General features: G+C 43.2%; 1 protein-coding gene across 5 annotated transcripts in view; it reads left to right on the plus strand.

The window, feature by feature from the left end:
- Positions 1-25,640, plus strand: part of VWA3A (von Willebrand factor A domain containing 3A) — an 80,260-nt gene that overhangs the window by 18,160 nt on the left and 36,460 nt on the right. For all 5 annotated transcript variants that reach the window (XM_049904359.1, XM_049904358.1, XM_049904356.1 and 2 more), the window contains 9 exons: positions 366-489; positions 4,999-5,123; positions 5,217-5,294; positions 7,810-7,864; positions 13,888-13,986; positions 15,528-15,634; positions 18,605-18,730; positions 19,062-19,170; positions 19,440-19,505. In XM_049904359.1, the coding sequence (XP_049760316.1) occupies positions 366-489; positions 4,999-5,123; positions 5,217-5,294; positions 7,810-7,864; positions 13,888-13,986; positions 15,528-15,634; positions 18,605-18,730; positions 19,062-19,170; positions 19,440-19,505 (889 nt within the window). The remainder of the gene's footprint in view (positions 1-365; positions 490-4,998; positions 5,124-5,216; positions 5,295-7,809; positions 7,865-13,887; positions 13,987-15,527; positions 15,635-18,604; positions 18,731-19,061; positions 19,171-19,439; positions 19,506-25,640) is intronic.

The raw sequence follows: 25,640 nt of genomic DNA on the forward strand, positions 1-25,640 counted from the left end.
TCTGCCTTGACGTGAGATTGGGTGAATAAATGGTCATTACATCACTATATCAGCGTGAGATTGGGTGAATAAATTGTCATTACATGCTTATATCTATGTGAGACTGGGTAAATAAACAGTCATTACATCATTATATCTACCTGAAGGCTTTAGTTATCTGCCAACCAGAATAATATGGTAAAATGTCTTATGAACCTGGAGTCCATATTTTATCAGGACTCTATGAGAATCCTTCCCAGTTACTGCACTGAAATAAAAAATGCTCCTGGAATTCCTTCAGGGTCTAAGGGAAAGAGAGGAAGCAATCGCAGTGTGGCGTCAAAGTTCAGTGCTGGGCATTGATCAAATCACTTTATGTCTTATAGCATGAGGAGAAACGGTGGCAGAGATCCAAAGCAGCCATTGAGCCCGAAGGATATCAGTGGACTTGACCAAAATCCAGACAATGGATTACTGGTTACACATGTCAACCAGACACAGGACTTACTGGTAAAGACCATTGTGCTTTCACTGAGAAGCGGAGCTCTCAAATCATAGTGAGGGAATGCAGGGTGTACTGCCTTCTTGGCCACACCATGAAATATTCAAGAGCATGTGAAAATTCTGCCAATGTTACCAAAGCCTAAAGTCTAAAGAATTTAATTCTAAAATTCCCCTTCCTGAGGTGTGTTTTTCTTTTAGAATTCCCCAAAATCTAGGCCCAGAGATCAGTTTCAGGGAGTGCTATTGGAGCAACAGGGTTATGGCAGAAGAATCAACCTCTAGAATTACCAGAACTGTGATTTTACACTCCATGTGTAAAAGAGCTGTCTTCCCAAGATGGTGAGTGGATTGTTTAGGACTCAGAATTTATTATGCCGCGGAAACAGTTGTCATCAGTGGTTGTCAGGTGCAAGGCTAGCCTGTAACCCTTTCCCTCATCTACACTAGAATTTAAGTGTGATACCTTTGAAATGATAGTCAGTCAAAAACAGTAGAGTTATAATGCTGGCAACTAAACAATCAGGAAAATAGTCATATTTTACTTTTCTCATGTTTTGGCACTTAAGAGAAGGCCAGTTTAATTATGAAGGATGTGAGAAAAGGTCAATAGAGTCTTGAGACTCTAAAGGAATTTCTCAAAGGCTTCAGACATTGATAACATGGGTCAGTTCATCTAATTTCATATCAAAATGCATGACTTCCCAGGTGTATGGGAACTAATCTTAACATTTATCGGCTGTCTCTGGGGCTTCTGTTGCCTCACACATGAGCAGCAGTGGGACAGAGGGAAAGGATTGCCCCAACACAAAGACCTTACAGAGCTGTCCACTATGTGAAACACATTGTTGTTAGTTGTCATCCCGTCGGCTCCAAGTCATGGTGACCTTATGTATAACAGAACAAACATTGCTCAGTCCCACACCACCTTCATCGTCATTGGTATGTTTGAGTCCATTGTTGCAGCCATTGTATCAATCCACCTCATTGAGGGTTTCCCTTGCCTTTGTTGGCCCTCCGTTTTGCCCAACACAATGTCCTTCTTCAGTGATGGGTCCCTCCTAATGATGTGTCTAAAGTAAGCAAGTTGAAGTCTTGGACAATATGCTGTGATTCATAGGGTTTTCATTGGCTAATTTTTGGAAGTAGATTGCCAGGCCTTTCTTCCTAGTCTGTCTTAGTCTGAAAGTTCCATTGAAACCTGTCAACCATGGGTGACCCTGCTGGTATTTGAAATACTGGTGGCATAACTTCCAGCATCATAGTACGACACACTGACAGACAGGCTGATTTGTGTTATTTTGTGGATGTAAGGCACAAGGCACATACTTTAGTATGTTCAGTATGCCCTACAGGCAAAATCTATAATGTGTTTAATAGTGGATCTTCACATATTAATTATACAAAATCCGTGTCTTAAAATACCATAGATCATTTTAAATGTAGGAAAAATGGAAGAAAGGTGAGTTAAAAGTCTACTATGCTCTTTTTTTTTTTTTATGCTCAGTGTTAATCAACCAGGGAGATGGCTTGGTTCTGAAAGATGAAGAGAGTGCCATCTAGTGTTCAGATGATATGCAGCAGTGTTGCCCTAAGTGTGGGACAGGTATTGCGGTTTTAAGCCAGGCTGCTGAAGGACAGGACGTTAATTAGCATAGAATCACCCAAGAATGCTCTTACTTTTTCAATCATTCTCTCTCAACCCTTCACGAAGAAAAGTCACAGTTTGGTGCTGGTTTAGAGAGGCAATATGGTGTCGTGGTTACCAGCATGACTTTAGCTATACCGCTTGAGATCTGCTCCACCACTTACCAATTGTGAGACCTTGGGCAAGGTACTTAAATTCTCTGTGCCTCAGTTTCCCTGTCAGTAAGCAGGGGTTAGTCATAGAAGCTACTCTGTCAAATTAAACAAGTTAATATATGGAAAGTGCTTAACAAGTAACAAGTGCTATTTAAGTGTTTGCTGTGATTATTAGTGTGTTTTCACACTTCTTTAACATTTCCCAATGTCTTTTTGAAACAGGGAGAGCAGGCCTTGGGTGCAGAACTTAAGGCATACTGCTCCATCCAGCTGGAATATATAACAGCAGCATTTTATTTTCATTATCTTTGTTTTATGATTACCTTCTACTTTTTTTTTCTACTTATCGTCAAACCTGAGGGAGAAATGAATCATCGATAGGAACTGTTTATGCAAGAACAATCAGGCATATGTTCTAGTCTATCGGAGCTTTACAATGCCCAGATGACAGGTGAAGAAAGTGACTTTCCCAGTGTCACAAAGCTAGCAACTGAGGGACCCCAGTGAGCTCACTCCTTTCTTCATCTCTCCTGTACTTCCTCTATCCTTTATAGCCCATTCAGCCACAGCAGACATTTGCAACCCCTTGTCTGCCACCTAAAGTTCCCTGGTGGTGCAGTGGTTAAGAGCTTGATGGCTAACTAAAGGGTCGGCAGTTCAAACCCACCAGCCACTCCAGTCAGCTTCCGTAAAGATTACAGCCTAGAAAACCCTATGGGGCAGTTCTATTCTGTCCTCTAGGGTCGCTATGAGTCGGAACTGACTCAACAGCAGTGGGTTTGGTCCACCACCTCACCTGCAGTGAAAGCCCTAAGAAATACAAACCCATCAAAACTCACTTAGGGCTTGAGCAGGTGTCCAGGAGACAGGTGAAGAAGCCTTCTTTGAATCTGGATTGGGGTCCAAATGACTTAAACAGTGCTCGAGCCCATCGCACTGTGGTCAGATGCTGTGGGATGGTGTCTCTGACAGTGGACTGAACCAGCCTTCCCTTATGATGCCCTTCTATACCCTAAGTGAGTTGTGACCAACTCAGGCAACATTTAAGGCCCATCTCTACCACCTAAACAGAACAGTGATTGTGCTGGAGGTTCCTGCAGAATTCCCCACTGATCCGGGCCATGCACCCCTGTCCAGCCTCCTCTCCAGTCATACTATCCCTTATTCACTATATTCCAACCACAGAGGCCACCTTTCTGTTCTTCAAATACTCCAATCCCTCCCCACCTCCACGCTCCTGCCTGGGCTGTGCTTTCCCTAGTAATACACAGAGCTGGCTCCTTCTCATCCTTCAGCTCTCAGCTCAGAGAGGCTGTCTCCAACCCCCACCCCAACCTAAAGTGGCCTCCCCATCTTCACCCCCTCATCATTTTCTCTCACATTCCCCTGCTTTATTGCGAGAGCTCCTCCTTTCTCTAATTGTTAAGTACATTGACTTACTTCCTAGTTTACTGTCCCTCTTTCCATAATAGAATGTAAACTCCAAGAAGGCAAGAATGTGACTATCTTGTTCACATTGTAGCCCTAGCACCAGGAACAGTGCCTGACCTGTAGGAAAGGCTCAGAAATGCCCACCGGACAAAAGAAGGAAGACATGACAGCCTCCAGAAGAGGTGAAGAAGGCAAAGCAGACTCAGGGTCTCAGATCAGCACTCTCCACCTTCTGGCTTTTCCAGAAGGCATAGCCAGTAGTGAATGTTTGCCGTGAGCTACTTCAACTCCACCACCAAGGCTACCACCCATATCTTGAGTTTAGCACTATGTAAGCGACAGGCCCATCACTAGCTACAAGCAAGGGAGTGTTGTCTATTCCACAACCAAGGCTCCTCTGATGGCTAGGAAATTCTTCCCCTAAAACTGACATCCACTGCCCCTACAACTCTCACCCACTGACTGCTCTTAGTTCTGGCCTCTGGGATGGATAGAATAAGCCCATTCCATCTTCCACCAGTTAGTGAACAAACGTTTGTTGAGGATCCCACAGCCTGACAGGGAAGCAGAACTCACACCCAAAAAGATAGAGAACAGATGTGTGGGAATAGGTCAAGACCAACAAACTGAGAGGGAGTCAGCCACCATCAATTGCATTTGGCAGAGGCTTGAAGACAGGCAGGGGAGTGGGAAAGCTTGGTTGTGAACAAAAGGGATGGCTTTAGGTATGTTCTGGTTATTGTCGGGGGGAGCTGGAGGCAGGCTAACTAGAAGTGGGGCATCTTATGTGATTGGTTTGTGGAGCGTTTTTGTCTTTCCCTGGTTGATCCTGAGTTGGAAGAGAAGGAAAAAATTAGGGAAGCTGGCAGTCACTGACCAAGTCCTGGCTGTTCTAGGACATTGGTCGTTTGGCTGCCTGGACTGGTTGCTGCAGAGGTTGTGGGACAGAGCTCTGTTGTCATGTATGTTCTAGCTATTGTCTGTCTGTATACTCAGTTTCCCGCGAGGCGGCATGTGGTGAGTGACCCTTGAATTGTCTAGCCACATACTGGACCCTTCAGGTGGGGATGAGGTGTGTTGGGGGAGAGTAGGTATTTCCAGGGCAACTAGCCCAGAGCACAGGCTTCCACATCCACCTGTTCCCTCAGCAAGGTGAGTTCTTAAAACAGATAAGCTCCTTTGGTGTTGGCAAGCCTTGGGTATCTGGGTGAAGGGAACCTAGGGCACCCTCAGCCTTGCCCTCTCTTTCCAGTATTCTGTTTGATTCTGGTTTCTGTCTTGCAGAAGCTGCAAGAGAGCGAGACCCAGCCTTCGGCTGGGGAGGACTCTGAAGATTGGCTTTCAACTCACAGTTTACAGTCTGAGAAACTCACCTTGCCTGACCTGATAAGTCAGGGCACAGCTGTCCTGTAAGTGTGAAGCCTCCCCTCACCTGCAAGCCTGTATGCCACACCCAGCCCCCTCGACCCAGGAGACCCCTTCATAAGGCTTTGCTTCTTTAGGGAGGAGGGCAGCAATGTCAGACAGAAAGTGCATTTCTCCACCCAGGTCATCCAGCATTTTGAATCAAAGCTTTCTGAGTAAGTATGTTTCTGTGCCCTCCCAACAACCCCAGGGTACAGAATTATCTCATTTTAGTGCCTGAACATAACACTGTTCAAACAGCAATCTCTGTAGAACCTTGGGCAGATTTCTTCCCACTTGAGGCCCAGTTCCTCTTTTCTGAGGACCCCTGGTGGTGCAGTGGTTAAGCACTCGACTGCCGACTGAAAGGTCAGTGGTTTGAACCCACCAGCGGCTCCTCTGGAGAAAGATATGGCAGTCTGCTTCCGTAAAGATTTGCAGCCTTGGAAACCCTATAGGGCAGTTCTACTCTGTCCTGAAGTGTCACTGTGAGTCAGAATGGACTCAGTGGCAATGGGTTTGGTTTTCCTCTTTTCTCAGATGACGAGGTTAGACCAGATCAATGTTTCTCAGCCTTGAAAATCCACGGTCGTTTTGGACGAACATAAAATCTCATAGCCTCATTTGATTTTTAATGGTTAAGAGTGATCACACTTTCATTGCCAAGTTGGTTGGGCTCATCCCTTTGCAGATGCAAATGTCAAAAATATGCATGCACCCCCACTCCCAAACCCCATTTTGATGGCACATTATACATGAAAATACACCCACACCTACATACGAACACACCAGCACACCTCTTGATGACCAGTAAACAGCATGATCCCTCAGATTCAATTCCAGCTAAGGGTTCTTAAAAGATTGTAATGGTAGTTAATAAACCAGTGAACTAGGTGCTGACTCCAACTCCACGTGTGTCAGAATAGAACTGTGCTCCCCTGGGTTTTCAGTGGTTGGTTTTTCAGAAGTAGATCACCAGGACTTTTTTCCAAAGCACCTCTGGGTAGACATGAACTTCCAACCTTTCAGTTAGCAGCCGAGCCTGTTAACTATTTGCACCATCCAGGGACTCCGTAGCGAACATTTATTACTGTGTCAGGAATTCTGCTAAAGGCTGTATGCATTATCTTTTTTAATCCTCACAACAACTTGAAGTATAGTAGTATTTTCAGGCCAGTTCACCACAAGTCAGCTGCTAAATAACCATTCACCTAATGACCAAGTTTCCAAATTTATCAAAACATTTTAACAATAAATTTTGCAGCAATTTTTATGAGGTCGGACCGTTTAACCAGTTTTAAAGATTTCTGCGAAGTTTTGGTTGGTTAGTATTCATTTTGATTCCGGAGCAGAATGTTCAAGTCTATTCTGTTAATTGGTCATTAGGAAAACTGATTTTCAGAGAATTGGCTTTCAGTAAATTGATTTTTGGTGAATTGATTTAGAGTCCTGTTATTATCTTCGTGTTGGAGATGATGAAACTGGGGCCCAGAGACCTTACCGCATTTGTCCAAGGACACACAGCTCATAAATGGCAGAGCTGAATTTCAAACACAAGCATATCTCATTACAAAGCTCATACTCTTAGCTCTGTTTACCCACATGTATCCATTATAACCCTACCCATCATCCACACCCATCATTTCACATCCAAAGGCCTTACTTGCTCCTCTCTAGGTCCCCAAATCCCACCTGCCCTCAGTGAGAGTGATTCAATTAAATTCGAGTGACCAAATCCTTACCTTGAGCACCTGTTGTGTGCTAATCTCCAACCAGCCATTGGAGTGGTTTGCAAAAACGGAAATTCAAGAAGTTCCCCTGGCTACCTTAAACCAAAAATATCCCCTGGAGTCTTAAAACCAAACATGAGTTTAGCTTAAATAGTAAAGAATGTCTGCCTTGAGCATTGTGCTCTTTTAAGAACTATCTGTATGGGATCGAAGTGACAACAGCAACTCAGAAGATTAGGTAGGAGCCTTATGGGGCAGTGAGTTTATGTTAATGGGGGAGGAACAACTCAGAGAAGGAGGGTGAGAATGGTTGCACAGACTCCAAGAATGTAATCAATTTCGTTGAATTGTTCGTGTAGAAACTGTTGAATTGATGTATGTTTCACTGTGTATATTCTCAACAACAACAAAAAAATAAATATTTTTTAAAAAGAAGTTAAAAAAAAAAGTTCCCCTGGCAACTTTTCAGAAACTAAGTTTTTTATTAATCATTCTACTGAGACGTTTCTGCTGAAATGCCTCGACTGTAGCTTCAGGACCAGTTTTCCAAGAGACTGGAAATAGTCTCATCTGAGGAGACACAGATGTGAGCAAGTGTAAGAGTGTTCTTCCACCTTCCACGTGAGAAAGCACTCCCCTATCCTGCACAGACCTACACTCACTTAGCAGCCTACCCCTCATTCCAACAAACCGGAGCCGGTTATAATGTACATTGATTACATCGCCAAAACAGCAGCATCTACACTCTTGAACCCTTTCACAATTCCCTCAGTCTTGTACCTGGTGCCCTGGCAAACTAATAGTCATATTATCTTTGCTAGATTTGCGTTATATTATCTTGAGTGCTTTAGACACATTTCAAAAAAAATGCCATCCGCACCTTCCTTCCGTGTACGTTAAGTGGCTGTGGCTCACTGATGAAGCTGACCTCGGGTGACAAGTATATCTGATGTTTTGGCAGAGCTGTCGAACTCTATCAACAGAGAATTCAGTGGCTTACTGAAAACAGCAAGAAGGTAACCAACATAGATTTCGTTCTTTGCCCTCTTTCACTCATTCCATCTGTATTACTTAGAACTCTTTCCGTTGCAAATGATAGACCCCAACTTAAATTGGTTTAACCTAAAAAAGGAATTTCTGACCCTCAGGAATGAAAAGCTCAGGCACAGCTGTATCCAGATGCTCAAATGATGTCATCATTTCTCCTTGTCTCTGAGTTCTGTTTCCTCTGTTGTTGTTGTTAGATGCTGCCTGGTCTGTTCCTACTCATAGCGACCCCATGCACAACAGAACGAAACACAGCCCGGTCCTGCGCCATCCTCACAATTGTTGCTTGCTATGCTTAAGCCCATTGTTGCAGTCACTGTGTCAATCCATCTCGTTGAGGGTCTTCCTTTTTTTGGCTGACCCTCTACTGTTTCCTCTCATTTGGTTTTATTCTTAGGAAGTCTCTCCTCAGGCTTGGTAAGGTGGTCACCAGCAGCTCTAAGCTTACTTGTCACCAGTTAGATAACTCCAGTGGAAAGGGACCTTACTTTCCTGTCCCAGAACATCCATCCAAACCTTGAGATTGACTCTTATTGGCCAATTTACATCAGTCACCACAGCCAAGGAGAGGAGCTATACTAACTGCCTAAGACTGGAACTAGTGCTCACCATGGGAAAAGCAGGGATGGGAGAAGTGGGGGGAGACTGGGTAAACCGAACCTAAACCTCATGGACTGGGAAAGGGAAACAGATGGTTGTACATGAAAACCATTGTGTTGTTACTGAAAAGGGGAAATGGATCCTGGACAGGTGAAAACAGCAAATGTCCACTAGACTCTTTAATCTCAGAGCCATAATGACCTTCTGAACATAACTTTCCCGGAAAATTTGATTAAACATTTTCCTCAAACCCTAAGAGTAGAATAGTGATCATGGGCAAATTAACCTTCGATTTTCTTTCTTATTTGCTTTAGCTTATTTTCCTCCAACTGATACTTCTCTGGCTCACTATTTGCCTTCACCCTTAAGTTATCCTCAACTCTTGTTTTAAACCCTGGGGCGGGCAGATGCTGAAATTCATGCTCCCCACTCCCATCTGCCACTTCTACACAAGACCAGTAGGTGATGTCATAGTACTGAGGCTGCCTGTCCTGACCGTTTCCGGGGTGTAGTCTAATCTCAGATCCAGAACCTCCTTTGCTTTCTTAGACTCCATAGCAGATGCATTGTTTTCAGCTGTGGCACCCCGTCCCCCCGCCCCGGTTTCACGTGGTAACACAGGCAGAGAGAACCCCACCCATTAACCCATTGCTGTGGAGTCAGTTCTGACTCATAGCAACCCTATAGGACAGAGCAGAACTGCCCCATAGAGTTTCCAAGGCTGTAATCTTCACAGAAGCCGACTGCCACATCTTTTTCCCTCAGAACAGCTGGTGGGTTCCAAGTGCCGACCATTTTGTTAGCAGCCAAGCACTTAATCACTTCACCACCAGGGCTCTTTGGAAGAACCCAGAGGGATAAAATCCTCAGATACCCAGAAAACATTAATTCAGGGAATGTTGTTTTCACCTACCCATCCCCATCGCCCTGTGGCGGGGATAGATAGGTGCTTCCCGCTCCTCCCCCCACCCTTTCTGGTGGAGATACAGGGAACCATGAAACAAGCCCAGATTAGATCCCAGGGAAGCGATGGCCCATAATTAAATCATCAGGCCTCTGAATGCTGAGGCAGCCTGAGTGATTGATAAGCCCTGACTGGAGAGAGTTCCAGATTGCTCTGTCAGTAAGGCCACAGGCAAGAGGGCTCACTTCTCTGGGTTTCTGTCTCTATAGCTGATTTATGAGACTAAGATTGATCATCTGGACATAAGTTTCCTTGAAAGTTTGCTTAATCATTTTCCTCACACCCCAAGGGTAAAATCGTGATCAAATGCAAATCAGCTATCGCAGGGGCTACAAACTAGTGGCATGCAGGCCAATTCTGGTTACAGCGACATTTTCTTTACAAGTGAGTTGCCAACATTTAGAAATCCTGGTGTTTCACCTTTATGTGTGCTTCTGGGCTTCTCTGGCATCACTGGGCTCCAATTCCCTCTGATGTACTTGTTCACTTATTTCTATGGGATACATTTCTAGAATTTCAGTGCTAGTGGTTAAGAGCTATGGCTGCTAACCAACAGGTTAGAAGTTCGAATCCACCAGCAGCTCCTTGGAAACCCTATGGGGCAGTCCTACTGTCCTGTAAGGTTGCTGTGTGTTGGAATTGACTCTAAGGCACCTAACAACAACATGTTTTCAATTACAAAACCTCTAATGGCAATTTCTTTTCTTTTCTTTTAAATTTAAAAGGAATAGAACTGACTCTAAATTTGAACAACTCCTGGCCCCTGAATTGTCAGTGTCCTAGGAAAAAAAAAAAGAAAAGACCTCATTAATTCAACAAATATTTATTGGGTGATACTTCGTATCAGGCAGTCTTCTAGGGTTGGGCATGCAAATCTGACCAGTACGAAGGTTCTCCTTCATGGAGTTTACAGTTCAGTGGAGAAGGGCAGACAATGAATAAATTAACAATTAATATGCAAGGTCAGTTAGTGATAGTGCTATAAAGAAAAATAAAGCAGGGTAGGGGAATAGAGTGTAGGATAGAAAGAGGGCTGTTTAGATAGAAGGACCAAGGAAAACTTCTCTGAGGAGAAGACATTTGAGCAGACGCCTAAAGGAAATGAGAGAGTAAACCATGGAGAGATCTATTCCAGAATGTTCCAGGCAGAGTAAACAGCAAATGCAAAGGCCCTGAGATAAGAACAAGCTTGACATTTTCCAGAAGCAGCAAGCAGGCCAGGATGTCAAACACAGAGTGAGCAATGTGTAGAGCACAGGAATGAGATTAGAAAGCTGGGCAGGCTCAGATCAATGAGGCCCTGGCAGGGTTTGGATTTTATTCCAGAGGTAAGGGTTTTAAGCAGGAGAGTGACATGCTCCAGTTTATGTTTCAAAAAGATCACTCTGGCTGTTGTGTGAAGTGACAGTAGAGGGCAAAGGTGGAAATGGGAAGACCAGGTGAGGTGAGAATGATGGTGGTTTAGATTCAAGTGCTCCAGTGATGGGATGAGAAATGCTTTGATTCAGGTGTGGATGGATTAGATAGGTTTTTGGTCAGAGTGCCTGGGTGAATGCTTAAAGCCATGAGATGAGGAAACTGAGGGAGGAACAGGCTTGAGGATGAAAACCAAGAGGTCTTGTTTTTAACATATAAAATCTGAGAGGCATATTAGACACCCAAACAAAGACATTGAGCAGGCGATTGGATGTACATGTCTAGAACTCAAAGAGAGCTCTGCCTGGAGCAAAAACTTGGATAATCATCAGCATACCCATAACCCGTTGCCATGGAGTTGATTCCGACTCGTAGTGACCCTACTGGACAGAGTAGAACTGTCCCATAGAGTTTCCAAGGAGCACCTGGTAGATTCAAACTGCCGACTTTTTGGTTAGCAGCCATAGCATTTAACCTCTATGCCACCAGGGTTTCCCATCAGCATACAGATGGTATTTAAAGCCATGAGACTGTATGAGATCATTTAGGGAGCAAGTGCAGGACAGTGGTTCTCAACCAGGGACAGTTATGTCCATCAAGGAACATTTGACAATGTATCTGGAGGCTTTTTTTATTGTCACAACTGGGGGTGGGGGTGCTACTGACATATAGTTGATAGAGGACAAGGATGCTGCTAAACATCCTACAATACAAAGGACAGCCCCATGCAACAAAGAAATACCTGGTTCACAATTTTAATAGTGCTGAAGTGTAGATAAAGCCCTAGTGTAGATAAACAAGAGAGTGGAAGATAGAGCCCTAGCCCAGTGCTTCCCAAACTGTAGTCTGCCACCAAATCACCTGGTGGTCTTGTTAAAAATATGTACTCTACTAGGGAAGTAAGTCTAGGGTAGAACCCAAGATTCTGCATTTCTAACAAGTTCCTAGGTGATGCTGATGCTGTTGGCCCATGGACCACACCTTCAGCAGCAAGGTCCTTGGGCACTGCGATATTTAGAGTTTGGGATGAGAAGGAGGGTCTGTCTAGCAAAGAAGGTTAAGAAGGACTGACAAGTGAGGTGGAAGCAAAGGAAAGAGAACGCAGTATCCTGAAAGCCAAGTGCACTAAATGTTTCCAGTTGTTGAATTCTTGACAGTCAAACTGTGTCATATGCTGCTCAACGTTTGAGAAAATTGAGAATTTAGATTTGACCATTGAGTTTGTCAAGAGAGACTCCTGGTCGTTTATCACTGTGAAAAGTGTGGTTTCAGAGGAGTGGCGATGTGAGAGCCTAATTTGAGTGGGTCCCAGAGAAAATGAGAGGGAAGGAAGTGGTGCTATAACAGGAAGCAGAAAAATGAGGTGGTAGCAGGAGGGAGAAGTGGGGTCTTGAAAGGTTTATTTCTTTCTGAAGATGGGTGATATTATAGCCTATTTGTGTGGTGATGGAAATAATACAATAAAGAGAAACTGATGATCCAGGAGAAGGGATGATTAGTCATCTAGACCTGCTATAATAGAAATACCATAAGTGGATGGCTTTAACAAAGACAAGTTTACTCTCTCACAGTCAAGTAGGCTATAAGTCCAAATGCAGGGCGTCAGCTCCAGGGGAAGGCTTTCTCTTTCTGTTGGCTCTGGAGGAAGATCCTTGTCCTCAATCTTCACCTGGTCGAGGAGCTTCTGAAGCAGGGACCGCGGGTCCAAAGGACATGCTCTGCTCCAGGCGCTGCTTTCTTGGTGGTATGAGGTTCCCAACTCTCTGCTTACTTCCTTTTCCTTTTATCTTTTGAGAGATAAAAAGTGGTGCAGGCCATGCCCCAGGGAAACTCCCTTTACATTGGATCAGGGACGTGACCTGGTAAGGGTGTTACAATCCCACCCTAATCCTCTCTAACATAAAATTACTATCACAAAATGGAGGACAACCACAGAATACTGGGAATCATGGCCTAACCAAGTTGATACACACATTTTTGGGGGGACATAATTCAATCCATGACATTAGGCAAGAAGGATAAGAGAGTCAAAGAGTTGGTTTTAGGTGGTTGAGCCTATGTAACTTAAAAAAGACAAAGTGTGTAGGCACAGGGGCATGGAGGCTGGTAGATTCTGCAGTGGGAAAATTAAAATAAACAAACAAAAAAATTCTGTTCTGGTTGCTCAGTGAGATTGGAGGCCAAATTATTTGCTAAGCGTGCAGAAAAGGAATTGTTGGAGGCATGAGGAAAGACGAGAAGATGTAAGATAGTCATGTCTGAGATTGGTTGCTATGGGATGAAAGACGTCTGACCAGTAAAGTGCCCAGTACAAAGTGTGGCATAGAGAAACACTTCTGTAGTTTTTCAATCAAAAGTGAATTGAACAGGAAAACTAGGTGTCCATTAAAGCAAGATATAAAGCGAAAAGCATCACATGGAACCTACTGCCCCGAGAGAACTATCAATTTCACATGAATGAAAGTTCCATCTCAGGATGCAGCTATAACAGGATGAACACTTATGTGTGGAATGAAACAACATTGGTACACGGGAAACAATAGCTGTTAGAAATGTAATGACACTCACAGCAATACCATTGCTGCCAGCAAGCTTAACACATCTGCCTTTGATTGGTAAAGTAGGCAGACCATAAGAAAGAATATAAAGAAATTAAATGAGATAAGCCAATGTAATCAGATATCAAACTTTATATCCTACAAAGGATGCTTTTCTATTGTTGCCAACTTTTCTATAATGAATGTGTGTTACCTTTATCAGAGTGGATGATAAATATTAGAGGAGACGAAGTTTAAATACGAGGTTGGCACAAATTAGGAGAAGATAATGCCCAGAGCTAAAGTCAAGATATTGGGTTTTGCTTTTTCCTTATAAAATGGGGCTTCCATCTGCTTCTTCTTGTTGAGGTGAGAATGTTTGCACCTCTGTCTCTCTGGGAGCTGCTTAGCGAAAGGTTTAAGAGAAGCGCAAACGTTTTTGCTTGCTCTTTCAGAATGCTCTGTTTGGTTTTAGGCATTTGGCCTCATCAAGGGAGCCAGAGTCGGCATCCTCATTGATTCGTCAGTGGTCAACAGTGGTCCTCAGAAAGAAGAGCTCCAAAACGACCTCATGGTAAGTCAGGCACAGAGAAGTACCTGGAGTCACCCCTCCTCTCCTCTTGGGGAGCTTGCTACAGGGCTTTGTTATTTTGTCACAGCAAGTGCAAAATATGTCTTATAAAGAACAGTTCACAATTAATTAGCACCTACAGCTAAAGAAGTGTGTTGAGCTGTGAGAGACTCAACCACAGAAGTTATCAGCTGCAGTGTGAACTTCTAGTATTCTCACCATAGCTGTACCTACCAACTAGAACGTGCCTCAGGGGCCCACAGTTCCCTGGAAAGAGGATGTGAAGGCGGGACTCAGTTGGAGACTGGCTGCAGCATACCTTAGATTGGGGCTTCCTGGCCTTTTCTAGAGGGAGGAGCTATTCTAGTTTCTTTGGCTTGTCCCTGAAGGAGACAGTATTGGCAGTCTGAGTCCATGAGAGGGAAGCGAAGAACTCTGGAGTCAGGTGCTGGAGTCGAATCCCAGCCACCTCCACCATTTTTGGGCTGTGCGACCGTGTTACCTAATCCCTCTGTGCCTTAGCTACCTCCTCTGTAAATGGGAATGGCACCTCATAGGGTTGCCATCCGATGAAAGGAGTTGGAGCAGTAAAGTGCCCAGAGCATAAATAAATAAAGTGCCAGGGCATACAAAGCCCGGCTTCTGTAGTCTCTGTGAAGTAACATGGAGGGGCTGTTTTCTTATGGGAACTCCTAGAGCTTTGCGTGTGGACCATAGCAGCAATAGCCTGTTCAAGGACCCTTTATAAAGCTCAATATGAACCACTCACCCAGGCTTGTTCCCTGTCCCTGGTCTCAGCCTGTGTCAGGGAACAGGACTTTGTCAGTTCAAGTTCGCCTTCATGACAAGGCCACAAAACCAAGTTTCCAAAAGTCCACCAATGGGTCTAATATTAGCGAGGGCAAGACTCATGTTAGTGGCATGCAGGTGAAATTTCCAGCTGGCCAGAAAGAAGGGGGAGGAGTTATCTTTACTGTTGGCTACTCATCAGCTACTGCTTGGGAGTGTCAGTCTGCTGTCACACCCATCACTCCCATTACTCCATCCCCAGATCATATACCTAGGAGAGAAGTCACTGCCCCCCACCTCTGTCCTCCCTCCCTGGGTGCTGCAATTAAGTTCCAAGGACGCAGCCGTAGTGCATGCTGAGATGGCCAGCTAAGACCCTCATTGCACCCATACCCCAAGATCCAGGGTGCAGCAGCCGTAAGGTGCTGCTCCAGGAGAGAACTTGAGTCGTCAGCCAATGGAAGTGAATGAGGACACAGTCAGGGTAGTCAGAAGACCCATGCCCCACTCCCACCAGACACACAGTCATGGAACAAGCTGGGATGAGCAGCTAGTGTGCACATACCACCGGTCCCTAGCTGGGAGACACAATGGGCAGAAAGCAGATGTCATCTTTGGGGTGCTAAACTCAAGCAGCCCCGTTTTCTGCATAGCTCACACTCAAGCCCTCAGGGTCCAGCCAAAGCAAGAGAGGGGAAGCCAGGCTCCTCATTTCCCTCTGGCTCTGGGAGCAGTGCTGTCCTTTTGTCCGGCAGAGCCTCATTGATGAGCAGCTGAGCCACAAGGAGAAGCTGTACGTCCTCTCTTTCAGCACCACCACCAGGGCCCTCTGGCCAGACCCAGTGGAAGTCAGCACCTCCACGTGAGTGGCCACCCCGCCTACCTGCCTCTGCAAGGATGTTTATTTGTTCATTTTCTTGCCTAAATGTTAGTGTCCTTGTTGTATGAATAAAGCTCAAACCCCAAGATCCCAATAGATACAGAGATAGTTCACAAAAGGGGAAACATAGGTAGCCAACACCTTTTGGAAAATGTTCACCCTCGCGAACCATCCACAAAATGAAAGGCAAAACATCCACAGGACACCATTTCTATTCAACTAGCAAAGGACAGCTGTATTATTATGAAAATAACACATGGTCATTTTTTTTTTTAAATCAAAGCAGTACAGAAGAATAAATGATGGCAAGTGAGTTCCCCTCCGACCCCAGACTCCCAATCTCGCCTCTCAGAGGTGACCAACAATAACAGTGTCTTAGATCCGCTTCCAGAGACAGTCTATGCGCAAACACGCAGCTATGTGCTTATCCTCTTTTATTTAAACATAAACAGAAGCACATAACACTGTTCTGCACCTTGTCTCTTTCACCTGACAATAGATCTTGAATATCGTTCTCTATATTTTTTATATATACATAGCTACCTCACTATTATGGAGGCATGATGATACAGTGGTAGCATTTTTGCTTTCCATGCGGGAGACCCAGGTTCAATTCCCGGCCATTGCACGTCATGCACAGCCACCACCCATTTGTCAGTGGAGGCTCCCGTGTTGCTGTGATGTTGAAGAGGTTCAGCAAAGCTTCCAGACTAAGATGGACTAGGAAGAAAGGCCTGGCAATCTACTTCCAAAAATCTAATGAAAACCCTATGGATCACAATGGTCCAATCCACAACCGATCATGGGGATGGCACAGGATCAGGCAGCATTTTGTTCTGTTGTGCATGGGGTCACCATAAGTTGGGGGCTGACTTGACAGCAACTAACAACAACAACTTCTTTATTTTTAATGGCTACATAGATTTCCATTGCATGGATGTACTATAACGCGTTTAACTATTCCTTTGTTTGGGGACTAGTTTATAGGGGGGAGTGCAAGAGGTTTCTTACTTATACCGGTTAGTAGAAATTTCCTTTGTGTGAAGGGAGAACATTCTTTTTTGTTGTTTTTTAATTTTTATTGTGCTTTAAGTGAAAGTTTACAAATCAAGTCAGTTTCTCATACAAAAATTTATATACACCTTGCTATATACTTCTAATTGCTCTCCCCCTAATGAGACAGCACACTCCTTCCCTCCACTCTCCATTTTTGGGTCCATTCTGCCAGCTTCTGACCCCCTCTGCCTTCTCATCTCCCATCCAGATAGGAGCTGCCTACATGGTCTCATGTGTCTACTTGATCCAAGAAGCTCACTCTTCACCAGTATCATTTTCTACCCCATACTCCAGTCCAATCCCTGTCTGAAGAGTTGGCTTTAGGAATAGTTTCTGTCTTGGGCTAATAGAAGGTCTGGGAACCATGACCCCAGGGTTCTTCTAGTCTCAGTCAGGCCATTAAATCTGGTCTTTTTACGAGAATTTGAGGTCTGCACTCCACTGCTCTCTTGCTCCCTCAGGGGTTCTCTGTTGTGTTCACTATCAGCGCAGTCATCAGTTGTAGCCAGGCACCATCTACTTCTTCTGGTGTCAGGCTGATGTAGTCTCTGGTTTATGTGGCCCTTTCTGTCTCTTGGGCTCATAATCACTTGTGTCTTTGGTGTTCTTCATTCTTCTTTGCTCCACGTGGGTTGAGACTAACTGATGCATCTTAGACGGCTGCTTGCTAGCATTTAAGACCCCAGATCCCACTCTCCAAAGTGGGATGTAGAATGTTTTCTTAATAGATTTTATTATGCCAATTGACTTAAATATCCCCTGAAACCATGGTCCCCAAACCCCCGCCCCTGCTACGCTGTCCTTAAGGGAGAACATTCTTGATCACCAACCATGTGTTAGGTACTGCGTTGTCCTCTGTTTAAAAGAGAGACTTTACAGTTATAATAAAGACTTATTAGCACCAAGCTGAGATTTCCCTTTTTGTCACACCGAAAGAGAAGTGAAAAGAGCAGGACTCTCTTGTTAGCACCATGCAATGAATTGAACAAAGAAAGCACCGGGTCAAATCATTTTCCCTCTCACCAGTGAGATGCATCCCATTCTACTGGGGAAGTAGCTGCACAGCGCCTACTCTTAGAGCCCTTGTAGGGCTAGGGGATTAACTCCATGCTCCGGGCTGAGGTCTGGCTCTAGGAGAGCTGTGTGTGGGGATGGGAAAGGGGGCACTCAGCCCCAGACTCTCAAATAGCAGAGTGGCTACAAGCTTAGGTTGTAGAGTCAGACCTGTGTTGAAATCTCAGTTTTACCAGTTACTTGCAATATGACCTTGGGCAAGTCACCTACCTCTGAGCCTCAGTTTCCACATCTCTGTTGTTGTTAGCTGCTGTTGAGTTGACTCCAATCCATGTACAACAGAGCAAAACATTGCCCAGACCTCTGTCATCTTCACAATCACCAGCATGTTCAAGTCCATCATTGCAGCTATTGTGCCAATCCATCTCACCCAGGGTCTCCCTTGCCCTCGCTGTGCCAAGCATGATGTCCTCCTCTAGCAAGTGATCTCTCTTGATGACATGCCCAAAACAAGGAGTCTGATGCAGCACTATTGTGATCCATAGGGTTTTCATTGACTGATTTTCAGAAGTAGATCACCAGGCTTTTCTTCCTAATCTGCCTTAGTCTGGAAGCTCTGCTGAAACCTGTCCACCATGGGTAACCCTACTGGTATTTGAAATACCAGTGGCATAGCTTCCAGCATTACAGCAACAAGCAAGCTACCACAGTATGACAAACTCACCGACAGGTAGAGGTCTTCATCTCAAGAGAGGAATAGTGGTACCCTTCTCAAAGAGTTACTGTTAGGCTTAAATGAACTAACATTTGTACTGGGCCTGGCACCTAGAAAGAGGACTATAGGTTAGGTTGCTGTTGTTGCCTCCATTATTATCTTCCCAGCCTCCAGGAACTCAAACACTGGGTGAAGAAACTACAGCCTGAAGGAGGTACCAATGTGCTACAAGCCCTGAAGAAAATCTTCACTATAAAAGGCCTGAATTCTCTGGTGATCATAATGAGAAGCTGGTAGGTCTCCTTTCCTAAGTGGTGATAGACAAAGGGATCAAAGAACCAAATCATTGTTTGAGAAAAGGTCATTGAATATGACTCTTCTTCACACATGCTTGAGAGATGCGTCACCTGCACAGGCCACCCATCCACAGATGTTGGGGAGGAAGCAGCGCCTGGGGGAGGGAAGCCAGGGCAGGATAAACCCCAATATCTTACATGGGTAGCCTGGGACTCATATGGTTAGTTAGATTTGACTGCTACCCCTGAGAATCACCATTTTACTCTGGAATGTTCTCAAACTGATTTGACCTGAGGTCCCCCATTCTCTTCTTCCTCTTCTCCCCAGCCCAGATCAGTCCTCTGAAATCCTGTCCGACTACATCCAGCAGTCCACCATGGGAAGGGATGTCATCATCCATACCATCAGTTACAAATGCAACAATCAGTTGCCCCTTGTGAGTATCCCAGGTTCTCCGAGGTTTCCCTCAGATTTGGTGATCATGAATTGGACCAGCCTTTGACACTCCATTCCTGGACAGGGCTCCAGGCTGTGAACCAGAGCACGTATCTCCCTCCTCTCCTCTGCCTCTCCCTCTCCCTGCACTTAGCTTTCCCTTTGGTCAAATGGGAAGCACTGGATTGTTGGGAGGTTGAGTCAAGGAGAAAGTTTGTTAGGGCATTGGCGTTGTCCTAGTGAAGGCTGACCCTGTCACCATCCCTGCAGGCTGTCCTAAAGAATCTCGCAGAGGCTATTGGGGGCTACTACCACTGCTACAGCCCAGAGACAGAGGTAAGCCCTTCTACAGATGGTACCTCTCCTTCCCTCCCTGCCTGCCTCCAAGTTGTACCTAGGCAGATCTGGGCCAGGACAGATTATGCTACATGCTTACTTCCCCTTTCCCCCTCATACTCAGTAGGGTTTACTAGGTAAAATCAAGTTAAAATGAATATGTAGGTTGCTTAGCTGGCACTGACTTTCTGTTAAAGATGGTGGAATAATTTGGAAAGGGGTCTTTGTGACGATTGCACAACACGATGAAGGTAATCAGCGTCACTGAATTATATATGTAAGCATTGTTGAATTGGCAAATGTTTTGTTCTATGTATTTGTACCACATTAAAAATATGAATATATGGGAAGAAGAGGGACAATATACAAGTCACAAGAAATCTTTTGGGGGTCATGTGTGATGAGTTGATTGCATGCCTGCGAGTCCAGATGCTTTTTAAACCCTTAGCCAGTAGAACCCTGAATCATTCATTATTCAATGGCCATTAGCATAGCCCTCCCTGACACCTCTGCCCCCACTAAAGCACTAAGTTGAAACAATTGCTTGTATTCTCTCTCCTAGACAGACCTCTGCCACTGCAGGGGATGCCTAGCAGGGCAGAATGAATGAACAATCAGTCTGGTACCAATGCATCCATTAGTGTCATTGTCCTGATTAATAACTAAATATCATCCATCACATGTCCACATGGAGGTAACGATTAGCAAACATGTGTGTAGTTCCATGTGGCAGATTAAGAATCCAGTCATCTACACCAATGTTCACTGAAGCATTATTCACCATAGCCAAATGGTGGAAACAACCCAATGTTTACCAAGAGATGAATGGATAAACAAAATGTGGTATATCCTTACAATGAAATATTATTCTGCCATAAAGAGAAATGGAGTTGTAACACATGCTTACAACACAAATGCACCTTAAAAACATGCTAAGTGAGTAAGTCAGACACAAAAGTGGGGTATGATCCCACTTATATGAAATATTTAGAATAGACAAAGGAATAGGACCAAAGTTTAATCGTGGTTACCAGAGGTAGGTGGGAGAGGGAAATGGGGAGATATCGCTTGAGGGGAACTGAATTTGTGTTAAGGATGTTGAAAAAATTGGGGAATGGATAGTGGTGACAGTTGCACAGTGTGGTGAACCTAATTAATGTTACTGAATTGTATGTGTAAAAATAGTTGAATTGGCAACATTTTTTTAATATATAGTTCACCAAAATAAAAAAAATTTTTTAAAGTACCTAATCAGCTAATAGGCTGTGCCTTGCTGAATAGTCATTAATAGCCATAAATAAATTAATATTTGCATCCCACAAGTACATTCAAGTGTCACAAATGTTAGCATTTCACCCCAGGGAGCCAAGGTCAGCCAACATTTTCCTTGGGCGGCCCCTTCTTGTTATCTCATTGTCCAGATTCTGTTTGTAGGAATGGAAGACTTTAGCATCTAGGAAGGCAAAAGAAATGAATGGAGCTGGCCAATTTAAGAAATATTTTATCTTAAGACCTGTGATTTTTTTTTTTAAAATAACTTATTTTTGTCATTGAGAGTATGTACAACAGAACATACACCAACTCAGCAATGTCTACGTGTACAATTCAGTGGTACTGATTACATTCTTCGAGTTGTGCGTATATTCTCACCCTCCTTTTCCAAGTTGTCCCCTTCCCATTAAGATAAACTCGCTGCCCCCTAAGTTTCCTATCTAATCTTTTGTGTTACTGTTAAGACCTGTGGTCCTCTTGACTTATCTAATGTTTTCCACTCTTAATGAAGATGTGGTTACAAAAAGTCTTTCAGTTTCTTCTTTAATATGAGGAAACAACAATGCAAGGATGACAGAAAATTATAAGTGATCTCTGATGGGGGACAACCCAGAGTGGCAGGGACCATGGTAAACTGGAAAGCACTTCCCCATCTAAACGGGGCAGCTGCTACTCAGCTCCTGTCGACTGTTGCTGTTAGAATGCGATCCCAGTGTTGCCAAGTCTTCTGATTTTTCAGTAAGAGCCAGAAATAAGGATTTAAATTTTTTTCTTTACATTTTTTGAGGTGAAATTCACCTAACCATAAATTAACCATTTTAAAGTGAACAGTTTGGTGGCATTTAATACTTTCACAAGGTTGTACAAATACCACCTCCATCTGGTTCTAAAACACTTCCATTACCCCAAAATAAAGCCCCATATCCATTAAACAATCATCCCTTTTCCTCCCTTTCCCCAACCCCTGGCAACCACCAGTCTGCTGTCTTTCTCTATGGATTTACCTATTCCGGACATTTCCTATAAATGGAATCATTACTATATGTGTACTTTGCTGTCTGGCTTCTTTAACTTAGCATAATGTTTTCGATATGTTCACATAAACTCACTGCCCACTAAGTTTCCTATCTAATCTTTTGAGTTGCTGTTGTCAATTTGATCCCATATAGATAGTTCTTAAAAGAGCATAATACTCAAAAAAAAAAAAAAAATACTCAAGGCCCATGTTATTTACTAGTTAAGCTAAACTATTGTTCTGTTTTAAGATGACTTTGAGGGGTATTTTTTATTTAAGGCTTAAAGATTATCTCAGGGCAATAGTTTTGGGGGTTCATCCAGCCTCCATGGCTCCAGAAAGTCTAAAGTCTGTGAGAATTTGAAATTCTGTTTTGCATTCTTCCTTTTTTGATCAGGGTTCTTCTGTGGAATCTTTGATTGAAATGTTCAGTAATAGTAGCCAGGCACCACCCAGTTCTTCTGGTCTCATGGCAAAAGAGGTAGTTGTTCCTGGAGGCAATTAGCCACGCATTTCATATCTTCCTCCTATTCTTGACTCTCTTTCTTCCTCTGTTGTTCCAAGCAAATAGAGACCAATTATTGTGTCTTGGATGGCTGCTTGCAAGCTTTTAAGACCTCAGGTACTACACAGCAAACTAGGAGGTAGAACAGGAGCCCTGAACACGTCATTAGGCCAATTAATTGGGATGTCTCATGAAATCATGACCCTAAACCTCCAAGCCAAGGAACCAAATCCCAAGAGGTGTTTGATTATACATAAGCAGCCTCAACAGCTACTTTTTTTTTTTTTTTTGTCATTGTAAATATATCTATCACACAACTTTTGCCAATTCAACTTTTTACAGGTGAGAAACTTATTGCCAGCAGTTACAATAATTGGCTGTGCAGCCTTACCCTTAATCAATGAGATTTTTCCATCACTGTTAATCCTCCTTTTCCTACTCCCTCCTGAGCCTGGTAACCACTAATAAACTTTGGTCTCTGTTCATTTGCCTTTTCTTGTAGTTTTTATATAAATGAGGTCATACAATATTTGTCATTTTGTGATTGACGTATTTCACTCAGCATAATGTCTTCAAGCTCCATCCATCCTGTCACATATATCAAGACTTCATTTCTCCTACTGGCTGAGTAGTATTCCATTGTATGTATGTGCCACATTTTGTTTATCCTTTGATCTGCTGGTGGACATTTAGGTTGTTTCCACCTTTTGGCTATTGTGAATAGTGCTGCAATGAACATTGGTATACAAGTCTTTTTTTGAGTCTCTGCTTCCAAGTCTTTTGGGTATATACCTAGGAGTCCTGGTCATATGATAGTTTTTATTGTTAGTTTTTTGAGAAATAGCCACACTGCTTTCCACAACAGTTGTACCATTTTGTCTTCCCACCAGCAATGGATAAGGGTTCCAATTTCCCCACATCCTCTCCAACATTTGTTGTCTTCTGTTTTTCTTAGCCGTCCTAGTAGGAGTGAAATGGTATCTCATTGTGGTTTTGATTTGCATCTCTCTGATGGCTAATGACACTGAGCATCTTTTCATATGTTTGGTGGCCATTTGAATGTCCTCTTTGGTGAAATGTTTATTCAAGTCCTTCGTGCATTTTATGATTGGATTGTTTGTCTTTTTGTGGTTAAATTGTCGAAGTTTTTAATATATTTTGGTTATTAGATTCTTGTCAGGTATATGGTTTCTAAAGATATTCTTCCAGTTGGTAGCTTGTCTGTTCACTTTTTTGGTAAAGCCTTTTGATAAACAAAAACTTTTAATTTTTATAGGGTCCCATTTGTTTGTACTTTTGCTATTGTATTAGATAATGTGTTGCTGAAAACTAGACCTGATAGCATTGCCCCTGCTGATACTTCTAAGAATTTTATGATCTTAGTTTTCACATTTAGGTCCTTAGTCCATTTTGAATTCATTTTTGTGTATGGTGTGAGGCATGGATCCTGTTTCATTTTTCTGCACGTGGAAATCCAATTTTCCCAGCACCATTTATTGAAGAGACTATTCTTTCCCCATTGAATGGGCTTAGCACCCTTGTAAAAAATCAGTTGACCATAGATGTGTGGGTTTATTTCTGGGTTCCCAATTTTATTCCATTGGTTTATGTGTCTATTGTTAGACCAGTACCAGGCTGTTTTGATTACTGTAACTGTATAGTATATTTTTAAAGTCAGGAAGTGTGAACCCTCCTACTTTGTTCTTCTCTTTCAACATTGTTTTAGTTATATGGTGCCTCTTGCCCTTCCATATAAATTTGAGGATTGGTTTTTCAGTTTCCATAAAGAAGGCTGTTGGAATTTTGATCGGGATTACATTGAATCTATACATTGCTGTGGGTAGTATTGACATCTTAACAATATTAAGTCTTCCAATCCATGAACGTGGAACGTCTTTCCATTTATTTAAATCCTGAATCTCTTTCAGCAGTGTTTTATAGTTTTCATTGTATACGTCTTTCACATCCCCGGTTAGATTTATTCCAAGGTATTTTATTTTCTTAGATGCTATTGAAAATTGAATTATTTCCCTAATTTCCCTTTCATATTTCTCATTGCTGGTGTATAGAAACTCAAGTGATTTTTGTTTATTGACCTTGTACCCTGCAACTTTGCTAAATTCCTCTGTTAGCTCTAGAGTTTTCTTGTGGACTCTGGGATTTTCTATACACAAGATCATACATATACAAATGGAAATAATTTTGCTTCTTTTCCAATCTGGATACCTTTTCTTTTTTAATTTTGTTGGGCTTTAGGTGAACGTTTACAGCGCAAATTAGTTTCTCATTCAAAAATTTATACACAAATAGTTTTGTGATATTGGCTGCAATCCCCACAATGTGTCAGCACTCCCCCCTTTTTCACCCCAGGTTCCCTGTGTCCATTCGTCCAATTTTCTTGTCCCTTCCTGCCTTCTTATCTTGCCTTTGGGCGGGAATTGCCCATTTGGTCTGGTATACTTGATTGAGCTAAGAAGCATGTTCCTCACATGTGTTACTGTTTGTTTTATAGGCCTGTCTAATCTCTGGTGAAAGGTGGGTTTTAGTACTGGCGTCAGTTCCAAGTTAGCAGGGTATCAGGGGGCCGTAGTCTCAGAGGTTCCTCCAGCTCTGTCAGAGCAGTAAGTCTGGCCTTTTTTTGAAATTTTGAATTTTGTCTACATTTTTCTCCCACTCTGTCCAGGGCCTTCTATTGTGATCCCTGTCGATGGTGGTAGCTGAGCACCATCTAGTTATTCTAGGCTCAAGCTGGTGGAGGCTGTGATTCACGTGGTCCTTTAGTTCTTTGGTCTAATATTTTCCTTATGTCTGGTTTTCTTCATTCTCCTTGGCTCTGGGCAGGATGAGACCAACAGATGTATCTTAGATGGCCACTCACAAGCTTTTAAGACCCCAGACACTACTCACAAAAGTAGGATGTAGAACATTTTCTTTATGAACTATATTATGCCAATTGACCTGGATGTCCCCCAAGACCATCATCCCCAGGTCTCAGCCCCGGTAACTTGGTCTCTCAAGGTGTTTGGATGTGTCTAGGAAGCTTCTATGACTTTTCCTTGGTCAACTTATGCTGATTTCCCTATACTGTGTGTTATTTTTCGCTTGACCAAAGTTAACTTGTCTATTCTTCAGTGATTTCCTCTCCCTCATAACCATCAAAGACTGTTTTTTTCTGTGTGTAAACGTTTTCTTGAGTTTTTATAATAATGATCGTGTTCAATACTTGTCTTTTTGTGATTGATTTATTTCACTGAGCATAATGCCATTCAGATTCATCCATATTGTGAAATGTTTCTCTGATCTATCATTGTTCTTTATAGTTGCATAATATTCTATCGTGTGT

The sequence above is a fragment of the Elephas maximus genome, chromosome 12 (genome assembly GCF_024166365.1).
Source record: "Elephas maximus indicus isolate mEleMax1 chromosome 12, mEleMax1 primary haplotype, whole genome shotgun sequence".
NCBI lineage: Eukaryota > Metazoa > Chordata > Mammalia > Proboscidea > Elephantidae > Elephas > Elephas maximus.